Source organism: Plectrocnemia conspersa, unplaced genomic scaffold, assembly GCF_051122295.1.
Source record: "Plectrocnemia conspersa isolate PC_06_02 unplaced genomic scaffold, ASM5112229v1 ptg000010l, whole genome shotgun sequence".
NCBI classification, from domain to species: Eukaryota; Metazoa; Arthropoda; class Insecta; order Trichoptera; family Polycentropodidae; genus Plectrocnemia; species Plectrocnemia conspersa.
The window spans coordinates 5,701,263-5,717,316 of NW_028277174.1; the positions used below are offsets into that span (position 1 = coordinate 5,701,263).

The following is a 16,054-nucleotide window of genomic DNA, read 5'->3' on the forward strand; positions in this document are numbered from 1 at the left end:
TCCATAATTAAATTATTAAGAAAATAGTTGTCTATTTATTTTTATTTTTATTTTCATTGTAATAATACACATTTATTAAGTTGGTCACTATATTGAAACTTAAGATCAAAAGTTTGTTTTCACGTTTGACAGTTGCGTGTATATAACTAAAAAAGCAAAATGGACGATCAGAATTCCATGAAGAGATTCGTTTGTATCGAATATCCTGGAGTAGTAAAAAATGTAGATAAAGCAATAGAAACACTCGGTGGCATTAATCAGATTTCTAAAGTGTGTATCTATTATATGTACATGTATGTTTATGTTGCTAGTTTTGCAACGTATAAAAATGTGTATATTTATATTTAAGGTTTTCGAATCGGAGAAGAATCGAATGGAGCTTCGTTTCAGGCCTGACGATCCATTTTGTAAACCTGCATACGGAAAAAAATATCCATCGTATAGTTATCTACTGAAATTGAAGGTTAGGACAGATGAGAATGGCGATAAAACAGTAGTATCCACAGAAGTTCTCGGATTCGTCGATACAGTGTATAAATTTGAAAGTAAATTGTTTATTTTAATTGTTGATCATTATATTTATATCTGTTTTACTAATTATTATTTTTTGTTCAGAATTTATGGATTATCAATATTTACCATTAGTAAAGAAAAGTGATTTACCTAATGATGAGTTTAAATTAAAATCTATTTTGAATGAGCTCGTTCCGCTCGGTATGCTAGGAATAGATTGGTTTAAGTAATTATTCATTATTATTATTGCTATTAATATAAATGATTTATAAATTGATACTTTAATATTGAATTATAGCAAAGCTCAAAATACTTTTTTGGTGCCTCCGTTGTTTTCTCGAATTGAAATGCCTTCCAAATATGCGTTTCGTTCTTATTCAAATCTGGACGATCCCTCAGATTTAAAACAAAAAATCGTATCGAACTTGAGAAAGACGCGGATGACTTACGTTTGCAGCTTGACTTTCAATCACATAGATCCGATCCCAGAAAAACCGAAAAAAAAATCCATAGAAAATCTAGAATCCAAACCGATTATGAAGTCTGCTTATGAACGTGTCGTAAAGGTTTCGTAAACATATTTAGTGTAATATAATAGTATTGAAAAAGATAAAATAAACAATGAACAAATTTGTTGTGTCTAGGCGTTTCAAGATAAACCGGTATGGTCGAAAATTGAGCTAATGTATAAATTAGATAATATATCTAAAGATGATTTGAAAATTACTATGCCGTGTGTCGCTTATTATTATATTACTGGACCATGGCGCAAATTGTGGGTTAGATTTGGATTCGATCCTAGGAAAGAACCTTCTTGCAGGATCTATCAAACTATCGATTTCAGAGTTAAAAATACAGGTAAAGTAAGATTGATAAACGTCGTTTTCATATAAATTATATTGCTATTACTATTTCAGGTGGTTTGAAACGACTGATAACTTCTAGAAATTCAAATCGTAATTTATTTACAACCGAATCCAAAGAAAATGAAGATATTTCTAAATCAAATTCCAATATCGATATGGAAAATTGGTCTATTTTTCGTCCCGGAGTGCTTCCTCCTAGACGACAAACGTTCTATCAGGTATATGTGACTTTTCTGAGCAATTAATTACTTAAAGCTAAATTTATTTATTTTTTCAGTTTTGTAACTTAGAAGTGCCGGAAATTAAAGATGCACTTTCAAAGTTGGGTGAAGTCCTTCCTGGTTCGCTTTGTCACGAACGAAGAGGATGGCTACCTGTGGATTTCGAAGAAATGTGCCGTGACATTTTGAACAAATTAGTTCTTGAAAGAATGCGAGAACTTTCAATGGAAAATTCTTCATTTGGAAATGTGAGTTTTTAATGAACCAAAAATACATTACAAACACACGATAATCATCTATTATCTTATTTCAGATATCGAACAATTACATTGATGACGATGAAGAAGAAAACGACGAAGGTGACAATATGCAAGATGAAAACTTATCAGAGGACGAAGACGAAATCGACTTTGGGACCAGTGACCTCAATTATAGCTTACCGGGACCCTCGCATGCAGCCGATAACCAATAATATTTTTTTGATAATATAATTACAAGATAATTATAATAAATATTTATCACAATAAAGTTCATTGTTATTATAACGCCATAAAAACACATCGAAAGTTATACATCAGTTGCTTCTTATCAAGTATATATGTACGACCCATGACCTAACAATAATGTGATTGAAAATTATAATAATATCTTAATTATCACTCACTGACCTTTCCATATTAAATATAATTAAAAATATGCTTAACGCAGATAAAATATTTTGTCACTACATATATTAGTATACAATGTCAATTTAAAAGTATTACATGATATAGGAAACAATAATTTGCGATTAATATAAGTTCACTTAGTCAGATAACAAAGGGCAAATGAAGTTTCAAAAGTCAAAACATATCGACTATTTGAAATTGCCCAATCAACTTTTATTTGCTCTGAATAGTCATGTTTTTGATAAGAGCTAAATAAATATATTAATATATAAAATGAATTATAAACGGTTCTATAATAAAATAAGATAATACTTCCATAAGTTAAATTCAGGATTTTTCCCTAGTTATATTTTTAGGTATACTCTAATTTAAATAATTACATAGATTTTTGCTCAAAAAAGTTTATTAATTTAATTTTGACATTACTATAAAACATTTTTAATGTTTATACTTTTTCTCTAGGATTTTTTAAACGGAGTTACGAATTATTAATTTTTATTTTAGCACTAATTTTGAAAGAAAATAACTGAAACGCCTAAATAAATACGACAGTTATTGTGTTCTCAAAACCCAATATGTCGCGTTTAAATGACTAAAAAAAAATTTTTGTTAAATATTTTTGACCTCTTAACTTTTTTTAGGTAATTTTTACAAAGTTACGATTTTTTAATGGTAGTCATTTTGAAACAGGTTAGCTAACGAACTTAACCGAGACACAACTATTTATACAAATGCATTCACTAAGGTTATAACATGTTAAATAACATAAACGTATATTCGATATATTTACGTTTATAATTTATTTAAAAAAAAAAAATTATGGTGGTTATGATGATGATGGTATTTGATGTATCTCCATATTGAAAGTACATTTTTTCATAAAAAGACATCATATTTCATTAGATATAGCTGACGATATTTATATGAAGGGTATGCATGACAACATTAAATATTCTTATCATATTTTTCAGAAATATAAGATTTAATCAATACATAAAATATAACCTTTTTTCTTCCTGAAGTCACTTTTGATAATAATAATAATTAAAATCAAAACACATTTATGATAAGAACGCGTTAACGTTGTAAATTATTAAAATATAATATAAATATATTCTTCGCGAAGAAAGTACATGAAAATTAGATTAGTGCACTGTTTCCTAACCTTTTTAGAGTCATAACCCCCTTTCTTAACAGTCAAGTAGTCAAGGATCGGATAGTTCTGGCAAAAGTTTAAAAGATCCGAAAAGGTAAAATCATTTAGTTTAAAATCGGTTAGTTTTCAAGACTGCAAACATAGTTAAACTTTCTTAACTTATTTTTACGAGGATCGCAATTTTAAAAATATTTTTGTTGATAAATGACTTTTTTATTTAGAAAATGCAGAGGTGTATTTGGCTGCGCAGCACAAAGTTTTTGTATATTTTATTCACAAATAAGCTTTTATCTTTATTGATATGGCATTTAGTACAGGTCTTAATATCAATATAAATTATTTGTTGTACCATTGATAGATATATGTTAATTCAAAACTTTAAAATGTTAATGCGAAACATTATTATTGTCTTAAGTGTAGTCTCAACCAAATTTTTATGTATTTTATTTAGAATTGCCGTTTTTTAAGGAAAGCATATTGTGATACAATTAACATTGAATTAACGCCGTTAGATTTTTTTGTGGGGCTATGCTAAAGTCGTGTTTACGCCGACAAACCCGAAACGTTTGAGCACCTAAAAACCAACATCCGCAAAGGTATTGCCAAGATACCGCTCGAAATGTACGAAAAATTAATCGAAAATGACATTAAAAGTAGCGGCTGCTGCAAAAGACGCAGAGGCAGCCATTTAATTGATATTATTTTTCATAATTAATGAAACACAGCAAATGTTCTATTAATAAAAAAATCCGAAGATATCCTTAAACTTGTGTGTTTTTTTAAAGTTCGGAAACTGAAGTTGGATCATTTTTAGCATTAACCAAAATTAAAAATCTAATTTTAAGAAATAATAGAGAAGCAAATGAAGAATAGAAATTAAAAGCACGTATTAACTGTGCTAAATAAAATTTAAATAAAAGACATTCAAATACAAATATTACAAAAGTTAATGCACTTGTAGTTTCTTTAGCAAAAAATAAATAAAATAATATGTTATAAGATCGAGTCGAAAACGTCAGCAGAGATAAGATCGAGATTACGTTCAAGATCAGAGGTCGAAACGTTTGCAAGAGAGATGATAAAGAGATAAAAGGTGCGATACGCGTGCCCTCCCATCTCCCAAGCCAAGTTCCATAACTAAAAAATAATAAAACGTTTATACATACATATACATGTTCTAAAATAGTAATAAGGTAGAACAAACACATTAGTGGTGGTGACCCTCAGATCTATTGAATATTAAAATAATATGGGATCTGAACAGTAGATTACAATTTAATCTTCGTTAATTAATTTTACTACGTCTCAAGTGATTTTAAACACAATTCAATAAGTATCATTAGCAACGTATCTACAGTCAACTGTGCAAACAGGTATTTATCAAAATATTAAAAAGGAATAAAATCGTGAAATTTAAAAGAATATATACGTTGAAAAATCAACTATTGAAGACACTATATCAGATTGTTCCATAAGTCTTTGCATTTTTTAAGGTGTGGGTTGAGTGAGTAAAAAATTTAAGCGTGTAATACTTTTACTAAATTATATGTTCTCTATCTGTTTCTACAATTATTCTCCATGTTAATTAATTTGTTTGATATGGAAAATGGCACTCCGACATTTTGGCGCCGGGCAAAATCACTTCGACATATGCACGTCTAACAATTGCACGCCGACATAATCGCGCAGAGTCATATGCGCGCTGACATAATCGCGCGGCGTCTGTATAAAAAAATATAAAACAGAATTTATTTTTAGCACACTTTTTTATCATCGCACATATAATGAGATTTAGATACGCGATTTAATAATGTGGTTTTTAATGTAAAAAACACGTAAATTAAGTGTGATCGTATCTCCTATTTGCCATGCGGTCCATTTTATGAAGACATAAAATATTTATAGAATAAATAATATATTATTTTTGTTAAGTCATATTATATTTATAAATTATAATATTTTTATTTCAATACAGGACTGTTAAATACACACAATTTTGAATTTATAGTATTATTCATAATAAATATATTATAAATGTAAAATTAAAAAATAAAACAAAGTTTGAACTATATATTTTAGGGTAGTTAAGGTTTTAAAAAAATTAAAATCTAATTTATATGTATACTTAATAGATGATGTTGAACAATTAAGTGTTAATTTAGTTAATTAGCAAAATTGTATAATCTGCTCTAATTTATAACAAATAGGTGTGGTCTTAATTATTTACATGTAAATACATATTCCGCACATAATAATTTCATATTAAATGTAATTATTTTATTTCAATGTTGTGTACTAAGTTGTGGGTAAAAATGAAGCTAGTAATATTCGTTCGATTTTAAAGGAATAGACAGTTTTTGTTTGTTTGTAACGAATAAGTAGAACATGTGAATTAATAAAAAAAAATTTTGAACTTTGAAAATATCGATGAATAAAACATTAAACATTAGTTGTTACGCGATTTGTGTGATCCGTGAGTGATGCAGATGTCGTTTTTAATATCAATCAACCAGAAGAAAACAGAATGAGGATGAAAGTGAAGAAAAATAAATTATTAATAGCATTAATCACAATACGGCAATCACTTCTCTTGACACATTATCTGAGTATATCGGCCAATGGGATTCAAATATAACGATGAAGTAATAGCTTTTAGAAAAAATCGTATTTACATTAAAAAAATCCCAAAATATTTCTATAAACTAACCAAAATCATATAATATGTAAATAAGTATTGAAAAATTAGTCTGATTTGAAAATATTCATTACGACACCTCTTCGCCATCAGTCTTCTAATCGACAGTATGTATACTCCATTTTATATTTATTTTTGTACATATTTTGTTTCTCTTTTTTGAATTATGTTTTTTTAATTTCCGCAAATGAGACCGCGCGATTATGGCGGCGCGCAATTTTTAAGCGCGCATACGACGCTGCGCGATTATGATGGTTTTCTCTAAATATTGCTTGTACAAATATTATATTGCATTGAAGGATCAACGTCACTCGCCCACGGACTGAAACAGAGTGTTTCACAATGTGGCTAGTCATGTAGCATGTAGCTACAACACTATTTTGCGATGTGAAAAAATATTATTATTTTTTATCAACAATGAAGCGAATTGAGATACAATAATAAAATATAAGCACGTCTATTTTGTCATTGCGGACAAGGCGCAAGTTTTACTTTGACCTGCCTCGTGTGTGTGTGTTTATCTAAAATGGAGGCATTTATATTGTTGTAAAAATAGTTTTATCGTTCAACGTAATGTCACATCCATAATTTATCGCGTGCTACAAAACATTATTGTTCGACTTTGGTGCATTATCCGACTTGAATTACGCATTATTGCATTAAAGATTAAACCAAATATTTGTTTTGTAAAGATAATCTGGTAGCATAACTATTGTTTTCCCGTCCTGCTTTTGATCGATCACTCAATCAAATAAGGATATGATTTCACTTTATCTAAGACTTGACAAGAAATTTGATTAAGGTATTATAAAACATTTAATCCTTTAAATTCATTTAATGTAAGTACTATGTATCGAGACAATATTTCATGGAAATGAATTATGTTTAAAATGATCATCAGATAATAACCTATTAATTTAATTTATTATGATATAAGGAACATCGTATTAATTTAAAAAAATACTGATGTATTCGTTTTTAAGTTTATATTTTATTGCCTTGCATGAGTTTCAACCGACAAGAATGCAAGATTAGTTGGTTTTAAAAAATACTTAATAGAGAAACTAAGCAACATCCTGCGATCGATTTAAGGCCGTTGAATTTCAGCTTTGGTTTCTTATTTGTTATAAATAAACGAATCAGTCAATATAGAAATTAATCTTTCGTCTGAAAAGTTATTTTTTGTACATATTATTACAATAATAATGCATGAAATGAAGAAGCGCGACGCTCGTTCGGCAAAAAGCCAAGTTTTATCCATGTAATGAGCATATTAAACATGGTATAAAGGATTAAAAACGTCCTGTTCGATCTCGCGAAGGTCCTGGCGCTCGGCCAACGAGAGCGATCCTAAGAACTCGCACAAGGCTCCTTACTTTCTTTACGCTCTCGCATGAAAATCCATCGTGCGAATTGTCGCGAAAAAGGGAGATGATTCACACGCGCGAAAACAATGGCAGTTCCCGCGCTGGGATGACAAACCGCGGACTTTGCCACCGTACAAAGTTTCAGATAAGTTAATTGTATTTTTCAACTCTTATTGCATCGAGAGAGGAGATAATGGATGCGTGATTCGAACCCGGGATTGATAAGTTTCGTGATAGCCGGTGACGACCGCTCGAGCGTATGTATTTATCGACGGGTAATCTTCAGGAATCCGTCATTTCCACTCGTGCTCCGACTCGGACAACATCTTCGTTCGTCGGCAACAGAGGTAAGCCATTATTACAAATTAAATAAAATACCCTTAAGAAAAGGAGAGAAAAAAACTAGCTTAAATTCAATGCCTTTAGACCAAATAATTCAGCGCGCGTGTTTTTTTTTCATCGTCTAGTATTGTAACGTTTAATACACCAACAGATTAAATGACGCACTAGATTTAAAATATAAACCATACAACATTAAATGTATTATATTTTTAAAACAACAATTTTGCTAAATATTAAGTATAATGTCCTAAAACCGCGCTTAGAACAAAACAGCGCATAAAATAGTGTTCGCTTTACATAATGAATGCTTAATTACTAAAAACAAATGTTTATAGTTTTCGTTATCAGCCGGGTCAAATGTCAACTTTGAAACAAACAAACTTTCATTGCGCTCAATATTTTCTGAGTGTTGCCATACAAGAAAACGTGCACTAATAAAATCGAACGCACTATTTTAATTTATTATCACATTGCACTTCGATGCATTACTCACGACCTTCGCCTGTACACTGTAAATATTATTGAACTTGTTCTTTATCATTATGCGACTATTGTTCGGAACGTATTTATGCGTAATATTTATAAAAATCTTATCGTTAAAACTTCGTTTTAGACAAATTATCATAAAAATCGGCCGAGTGGCAGTAATAATTAATTATCGACTCATAACCTGCATTAGACAAAAACACATAAAAATAATATTTATATCGGTGACGTTTTTAGAAGAAAAAAAAATATGTAGGCAAAATTATTGACAATGATCAAGATTTATATAGATAAAATATTGAATGGTTGACCTCGCGATTAGGAACGTGATTATCTTAATTTTTGCTTTGTAGTCAATTAATGGTTTATATTTTCATTTATCAGATATTCTGATCATGGAGCGCATGGAAGGAGAGTTCTGCGTGGAAACGTGGCCGTTAAAACCCGAAACGGTGAAGATTGCAGAGGAAGAGTTGAGGGAAACTCCGGAGAGAGTCGCCGAAGCAACCCAAAAGCTAAGGGAGCTTCTTCAAGCAGATAAGACGCTACATTACCGAGACGACGATGAGTTTTTGCTGATATTCTTGAGGCCGTGTAAATTTTACCCCGAAAGCGCCCTTAAGCTTGTGAGTACATACAAATTAATATTTGGAGAGGGGAGTAATGCGATATTAATGCAATCTGATACTATCTGAATCAGATGAGATTTAATTGTGGTCAAGGTTAACCGACCGCAACGATTATAAACACACGTGCTAATTAATTTGATTTATTAAAAAAATAATGTTTATTCGACGATGGTGACAAATAAACTTGTTATGACCTAATTGCTCGTGCAAGTGGCAAATTCAAATTTCAAAATGGCGTCCTTTCTCATGAGCTTCAGGCGAACATTATTTGATTTTAGGTTATCCGCCGCGCTTTCTTGCGCTGTTGCGTTACATTTTCCGAGCTCTTATGCATTTCGTAACATTCGCACGCAATAAATAAATTTTGAAATCCATCGTACGGAGCGAGAGGTCAAAACCTCGCGAGTGAGAGTAACGACACCTCTAATACAACATGTTTAGGTGCGATGACATTTTTGCGAAAAGAACAAAAAAGTATGGCGTATAAGTGATTGTGCACTAAAGTATTATTTTCGCCGAGCTGTTGGCCCGCAAAAAAAAACTTTGTCTTAACGAGCTTTTTTTTTATATAAATAGAATTGTTCATTGTTTCCAATTTAGAAGAGGAAGAATATTATTGTTTGACTTTGTTGTAAATAGCTTTGTTTATGGAAATGCGTTTAATTTATTACATATATTAAAATTATTACAGATTGAGATACTTCCGGTTAGATTTCTCTTGAATTTTTAACGTTTCCTATTGTAGGGTTGCTAGATGTAAAAATAAAAAGTAGGATAAAACATTTTTTTCTATAAGAGTTCTTAGCGGAGCTATTTTTTAATAAGCACAATTTAAAAAAAATATGTTTTAATAAAGTTTGATAGAAATCTAAAGCATTATGCTTGAGGGCATTTTTTTATTATTCTGGTGGTAGTCAATGAATTGTTTTATTTTTTTGAAATTGCAAATTGATATATATTCACATCATTGTTATATTTTAATGATACATATTTATTTTACTCAGTTTTTATCATAAATCTAGTTTTTATGATTTTTTACTATCAAAATGCACATTTACATTTTATTTTATGTCACTATATTGATTACCAATTGAAGGAAACACATTCTCAACCATCTAATTATAAGTTAATAGAAATATTTATCAATGTACGAAGCATACTTTAAAAGATTTTAATTTTCTCTAAAATGAATTATATAAATTTCATCGCCTCGGCAAATAATCTAATATGTTAGATTTTTATTAATATAAAGATCTATATAAAATCTCATTCTGGAACATAGACCAGTGGTTCCAATTTGATTCGAACACCATCGTTTTTTAATTTATGTCGTATCTGGGAGATCGCAATTAGTGATTATTATTTAATTAAAATTCCGATCGATCATCACAGATTAGATTTTCATAGATTTTCCTAATCCCACAGATGAATATCGTGATAAATAATTAAAATAAAAATCGACCTGTGTCAATTATATTGATTGTAGGATGTAATAATAGTTTATAAATTATAAAAGATGTGTTACTGATTTACAGACTTTGATTTTAGTCTGGTATTTCTTTACATAGTAGTTGTTGATTGTGTTTACCCTATTGTAACTCATTGGGTTACATCTGTCCTGTTACAATAAAATATTTTCAATAATAAAAGTCTGCTACGGTTGGGTATATATTTTTAAATTTTATTTATATGCTTATTACTGTAAAAATATATTTAATTTTCAGTATATTTTGCAGTAAATACTTTTTTATAGTCTGTCATTGACGAAAAATTTCCTTATGTTTCAGTGTTGTTTTAGTATATTGTAATTATGCTATAAACAACTTTAGTAACCACAAATATAACTCATTTTTGTCTACAAGGAAGAATTAATTAAAAATTACTGGTACATTTTCTAAAGTAAAAAACTGTTTATAAGGCATTATATAATAAATTACAAATGAATTTATGTTTTACATCAGGGAATAGTGAAATAATTAGCTTAGCTACTCTTACAATATATATTAAAAAATAAACTTTACATAAAATAGGTTTAAAAATTAACTTTTCAGTAAAACAGCATGTAAGTTTGATATTATTGTAAATTATAATATATTTATTTAACGGAAACTATATAAAATAAAATTTATATAAAATATATTCTGATCTACTTATTACATGAGATTTTTTTATATTAATATGTTTAAAATAATGATGGATGAATAATGTTTTAGTCGGCTAACTTTTTATAACAAGTCTATTAATGTGGTTTGTTTAAGAAAATCAGAATTTTGATATAAATAAATTTTAATCTGAACAACGAAAAGAAATATTTTTTTTCGAAAGAATCAGGTAGAAAAGGATATGTTAAGATTTCTTAGTTATTCCGTTAAATAATATTTGTGAATTTTTACTTTCCTCTGTGACTTTTAACGCGGTTTTGATTTTTTCCCATTATAAAGTCATGATTTTGAAAGAAGACTACGTATTAAGTTGGCTAACAAAGTTAGGCAAGATATTATCAATGTCATTTTTTTAGAAACGTTCGATGTAAATGTGATTAAAACTATTGCACTTAGCGTGTCATTAAAAACCATATATGTAATTTATTTAACATTTTGACATCTCCTGGTGATAGAAGAAACTGGATTGAAATTATTTGTAAGTTGCTACTGGTAGTAGCTATATCGAAATCTACATAAAATGTTGTTTTTTTATTCTTATTGTGAAAATTATATACATTAAAAGTATTATTTTTCTCTATATGCATAAGTTTTAAAGATAGATTTGTAGAAAACCATGCAACTACTTAGTAAATTATTGCAGGTATATTTGGTTGAAATTATAACAAATGTGTCCGTGCACATTGCATCTGGGCAAACATAAAAAACATACCATGAACGCATACACCAATCTTTTGAGGCGAACAATACAATTGATATGGCAATCTTATCTCAAATTTTGATATTGGTACTATTATGACAAATCATGAACATGATCTTTAGACTTAAGGGGTCTGTTTATATGACCCCTTTACTTTTAATTGACGCATCGATTAAATATTTTTCTTACCAATATTATTTTCGATACCTTATCTGCAAGCAAATGATGAACTTTGGATAATAATGTTATTATTCTGAAGATTTTGAATAACGCTAATCAATAAGTAATTCTTGTTTATTGAAAAAATGATTAAAACGCATTGTAAATAAGTCTCATTCGACTTATTTACAATGCGTTATATATTATTTATTATCATTCTTAGCGGGTTAAAGATCGCCTTTAAAACTAGTCGATCATAATTCAGTTTTTTAATAAAAAATAATTTATTGATATGCCTAATTTAATTCAATCAATTTGTCTGATTATATGTATATAATTATTTTATACAGATGACTAGAATAGCAGAATTTAAAAAGAACAATGCAGACGTTTTGGAAAATTTGATGCCAATGGATGAGAAGACATCGTTTATGGATAATGATGTTGTGAATATTATGAAACAAAGAGATCAAAAAGGACGAAGGATTTTATTGGTTAACGTTGGAGGTAATTATTGTTATTTATTATTGATCAATTTCTACAAGATAATTAAGCGAGATTGTAAGTGCATTATTATGTTATTACAATGAAATTTTCATTAATAATATGCTAAATATTGTTATCTAAAGATTAGAAATACTAATTAATTTATCTATCTATAAGAATAATATTGATATTATATTATTAATGAATAACATTTAATTATTAAATAAAATATATTTATAAATTTTTACTTTGTACGAATAATCAAATTAATATCATATTTTCTAATAGTATTATATTATATATATTATAGATATCACATTATTTTATAATCATCAAGTTGTTGCTCTTTTTTATGTTTTACGTTAAAGCTAATAGATAAAACATTATTTTTATAGGCATATGGGATCCGAGCAAAGTTAACGCCGATTCGCTCTTTAAACTATTCTATATGGTTCATGAGGCAGCTATATTGGAACCTGAGACTCAAGTCCGGGGAGTTGTGGTTATCATGAACTTCAAAGATATGGGAATGGCTCAGGTGTGCTAAAATAATTTATTAAAAAATCACTTTTTTTGAGTTATGTTAATCTTTTGAATTATGAATAGGTCAGAGGATTGACCCCGACTTTCTCTAAGAGATTGCTTTCCTTCATCCAAGATGCTATGCCGGTTCGATTAAAAGAAGTGCACTTCGTCAACGAGCCTTGGATCTTCAAATTGGTGTGGCAGCTCTTCAAACCGTTGGTTAGGCAAAAGTTGAGGGCTAGAGTAAGTAAATTTGGCAATTATTTAGTCGCAATTTGATTACTTTGTTATAATAATCGAATCACACAAAAGGCAATTTGAGAAACAGATTTTATAGACCGAGGCGGAAACTGTTTCGAATAAGTAATTATTTTAAGCAATAGTTAAGGACGCAAAAACATGTAATTTTCTACTGTTTTAGTTTAATAAATATTTAGATCCCAATAGTAATTCCAAAAGGATTGGGAACTAAAAAGTTAATAATTCAATATCAAAACTGTTTCTGAATTAACATTTTCGTTTAATCCCTTACTTTGAATATGTGATAACATACAATTCTGTTTAGTTTCGGCTGTAGATATCAATTTGAAAAATCCGAAAATTTCTCGCTGCGCTGCATAATAAACAGTGCATTTCCTTTTAATTAAATTATCAGTTTTTTAGGAAACATACTAATGGTCAATTTTAGAGAAAAAAATTGCAATGAAATAATAACATCTTATTTAAATAATAATATTTTGACAAAAGTACATACAGGGGAGAGGGGGTGGGGTGGAGGAATTGGTTCTTGAACCCTCTTAGTGTTTCTGGAAATTATGGTAGTAACCTAGATATGATAAATATTTTGAGTCTTTTTTCAAGTAAGATCACAGTTTTAAAAAATGCTAAAATTCTAGCTGCGCGGTAAAATTAACTGAGTTTTTTATTAAATTAAATTAACAGCTTCTGAAAAAAAACATGTTTAGAAAAATATAATTTAATCGTCAGCATTTAAGGAACTATCGTAAAAAAAGTACTTGCAATTTTTTTTAATACTATTAAGAATTAAATTGTGTAGTATCTAAATGTTACATAAATTTTAATCTTGTCTCCCCCACTATACAAACCCTTATTCTTTGCCCCTTTTATGTCTGAGTTCATCCTGGTCAAACTAGAATATAATAATAATCTGAAAAGATATTTTAAAAGACTTATCAACGCATCATTTTTTGGGTGAATAATACTTAAAAATAGTAAACATCACTACCGTATAAATAGCAACAACCAGCTTAAAATATTCAAAATATTTGGTGTTACATGGCCAAAGAAAATATTTAATTTTTTTTACGACTAATTACTAGTTTAAAAATTAAACATCATGATTTTACTTCCTAAAAAAATAGTCTCATTATTTAATTAAAGGTTAATGTAAGTTTATTCGCAAAATACTCGAAAACGCACCGCGCGGCCAATATGTAAATTATTTAGGAAAACAGTTTTTTACTATTAACCCTTGGTTGAAGTTCGTACGCCTTAACTCTTAAGTGGACGTATCAATAGAAGTGTCAGAGAGAGAGAGAGAGAGAGTCTCTGAGTGAGTGGACACCTATGGATTCATTCACAAGAGATTTCGTTTTCTGTCCCTTTCGGTAGAACGGCCAATTAGGGTGCTTCTGAAACAAATTACCGTTGGTAGCAGATTATAAACGGATATTTTAATGACAATCCCGAATCTTATTTAGAGTTATCTTTTCTTAATGCGTTTGCGACAGATATTTCTGATTCATGATTAGTACTTCAATCTGTAAAAGGTTTTCTCACGGTGGTGTCCCAGTTTACATGCCGACTGGCTTTGTCCGCGGGGCTTATGATTTGATAGCATAATATTGAGATTCTCGCCCCTGTAAAGTTGGCTATAAGTTTTTCGACTGTTTTTAGACATGTCGATTTAATTCCCTTCATTGGATCTAATTGTTCAATGGAAAGGTTTAATTGATAAACTCGACGACTTGTTTAGCTATTATATATTATATAATAACCTGGCAATAATTGATTATTTAATTAATGTTTTATCGTTTCCTGAATTGCCTATATTACGATAGGTTATAACATAGTGTGAATTTTCTATGAACATTTTTTTCTCATGAACGCCTTTTTAAATGGCATAAGAGATTTTCCAAATGAAGAGAAAGCGTGAATGATTATTATGTGTGTATTTTTACATCCTTTACTTGCAGTTTAATATTGTGAAAGGTGGATATAGTGCTTTCAGAAAACAGTGTGGCCACTTGAAAGCAAATAAGAGAAACAAATATTTTGTATTATATGATAAATTTTATCTATTTATTTAATGTCGCTAACATACTAAAGAAATCATTACGTTTATTTTTCGCACAAAGGTCAAATTATACATTTGTTTATATAATTATAAGCTCTTTGCGGTTCCATTTTTCCACATTATTACTATCGCCATTATCGGTATGATTCATATCATGTTTATTTTCAGATGTACTTCCACAAGAGTGACATGCAATCGCTTCACAAGTTTTTGGATCCTTCTTGTTTGCCTGCAAATTTCGGCGGTACTCTACCAGAACTTGACTACACAGGTGCCGAATGGTATCCAGTCATCCTGAACTATTTGGACCATATAGAGAAATGGAATTCATACGGATTCGCCAAGAAAACTTAAATACACCAAAAATTACATGTGATTTCGTGACGCGTGATTGTGCACGAACAATGGAAACCGATCGATATTTTTATTTATATATATAAAATATGATGTACAAATTCGTTTTATATATGTACGTTTTCCTATAAATAGTAATGGTACCTTTATCAATTATTACTCTTGTGCCATTTAATATATTTTTATAGAAAGAAACACCAGCAAGTGCCAAAGTTGATTAGTGCCTTAAATTTGATATTTTGTGCACGTCTATGTAATTAAATTATAATCGTTGAAATTTATGTTTTATATATGAAATATATTTTATAGAGATTATCTATGAGTTTTAATTAAATTGATAAATAAATAGTTTAGTCTGAAAGAGTACCAACAGATGGCTATAAAAATATGTATACTAATAATAAAAAA

The 16,054-nt window shown here is 29.2% G+C and overlaps 2 protein-coding genes across 6 annotated transcripts; both read left to right on the plus strand.

The window, feature by feature from the left end:
* The first annotated feature begins 94 nt into the window (after positions 1–94).
* On the plus strand, positions 95–2,128 carry l(2)37Cd (general transcription factor IIIC subunit l(2)37Cd). The gene is made up of 8 exons (XM_088195062.1): positions 95–270; positions 350–545; positions 616–739; positions 812–1,079; positions 1,158–1,371; positions 1,431–1,597; positions 1,657–1,848; positions 1,914–2,128. The coding sequence occupies exons 1-8, from the start codon at positions 160–162 to the stop codon at positions 2,070–2,072; spliced, it is 1,431 nt and encodes a 476-aa protein (XP_088051188.1). The 5' UTR covers positions 95–159; the 3' UTR covers positions 2,073–2,128.
* Positions 2,129–6,586: 4,458 nt separating this feature from the next.
* LOC148230456 (clavesin-1-like) lies at positions 6,587–15,959 on the plus strand. 5 transcript variants are annotated; one of them, XM_088195072.1, is made up of 7 exons: positions 6,587–6,921; positions 7,441–7,833; positions 8,699–8,940; positions 12,315–12,471; positions 12,846–12,988; positions 13,057–13,218; positions 15,461–15,959. In XM_088195072.1, exons 2-7 carry the CDS (start codon positions 7,746–7,748, stop codon positions 15,644–15,646), a joined length of 978 nt encoding a protein of 325 aa, XP_088051198.1. In that variant the 5' UTR covers positions 6,587–6,921; positions 7,441–7,745; the 3' UTR covers positions 15,647–15,959. The 5 variants fall into 5 exon arrangements, 4 of the variants coding, with proteins under 4 accessions (XP_088051198.1, XP_088051199.1, XP_088051200.1 ...); XM_088195073.1 differs by having other exon boundaries at positions 7,670–7,833; XR_015811065.1 differs by having other exon boundaries at positions 6,587–7,833; positions 13,057–14,222; positions 14,358–15,959.
* Positions 15,960–16,054: the final 95 nt, after the last annotated feature.

What these genes read in the sequence shown, in the direction of transcription:
- LOC148230456 (XM_088195072.1), top strand. Translation starts at nt 7,746, where the DNA reads ATGTATTTATCGACGGGTAATCTTCAGGAATCCGTCATTTCCACTCGT. An exon ending in TTCGTTCGTCGGCAACAGAG is followed by an intron (nt 7,834 to 8,698) that starts GTAAGCCATTAT and finishes TTCATTTATCAG; the next exon opens with ATATTCTGATCATGGAGCGC. An exon ending in CCGAAAGCGCCCTTAAGCTT is followed by an intron (nt 8,941 to 12,314) that starts GTGAGTACATAC and finishes TATTTTATACAG; the next exon opens with ATGACTAGAATAGCAGAATT.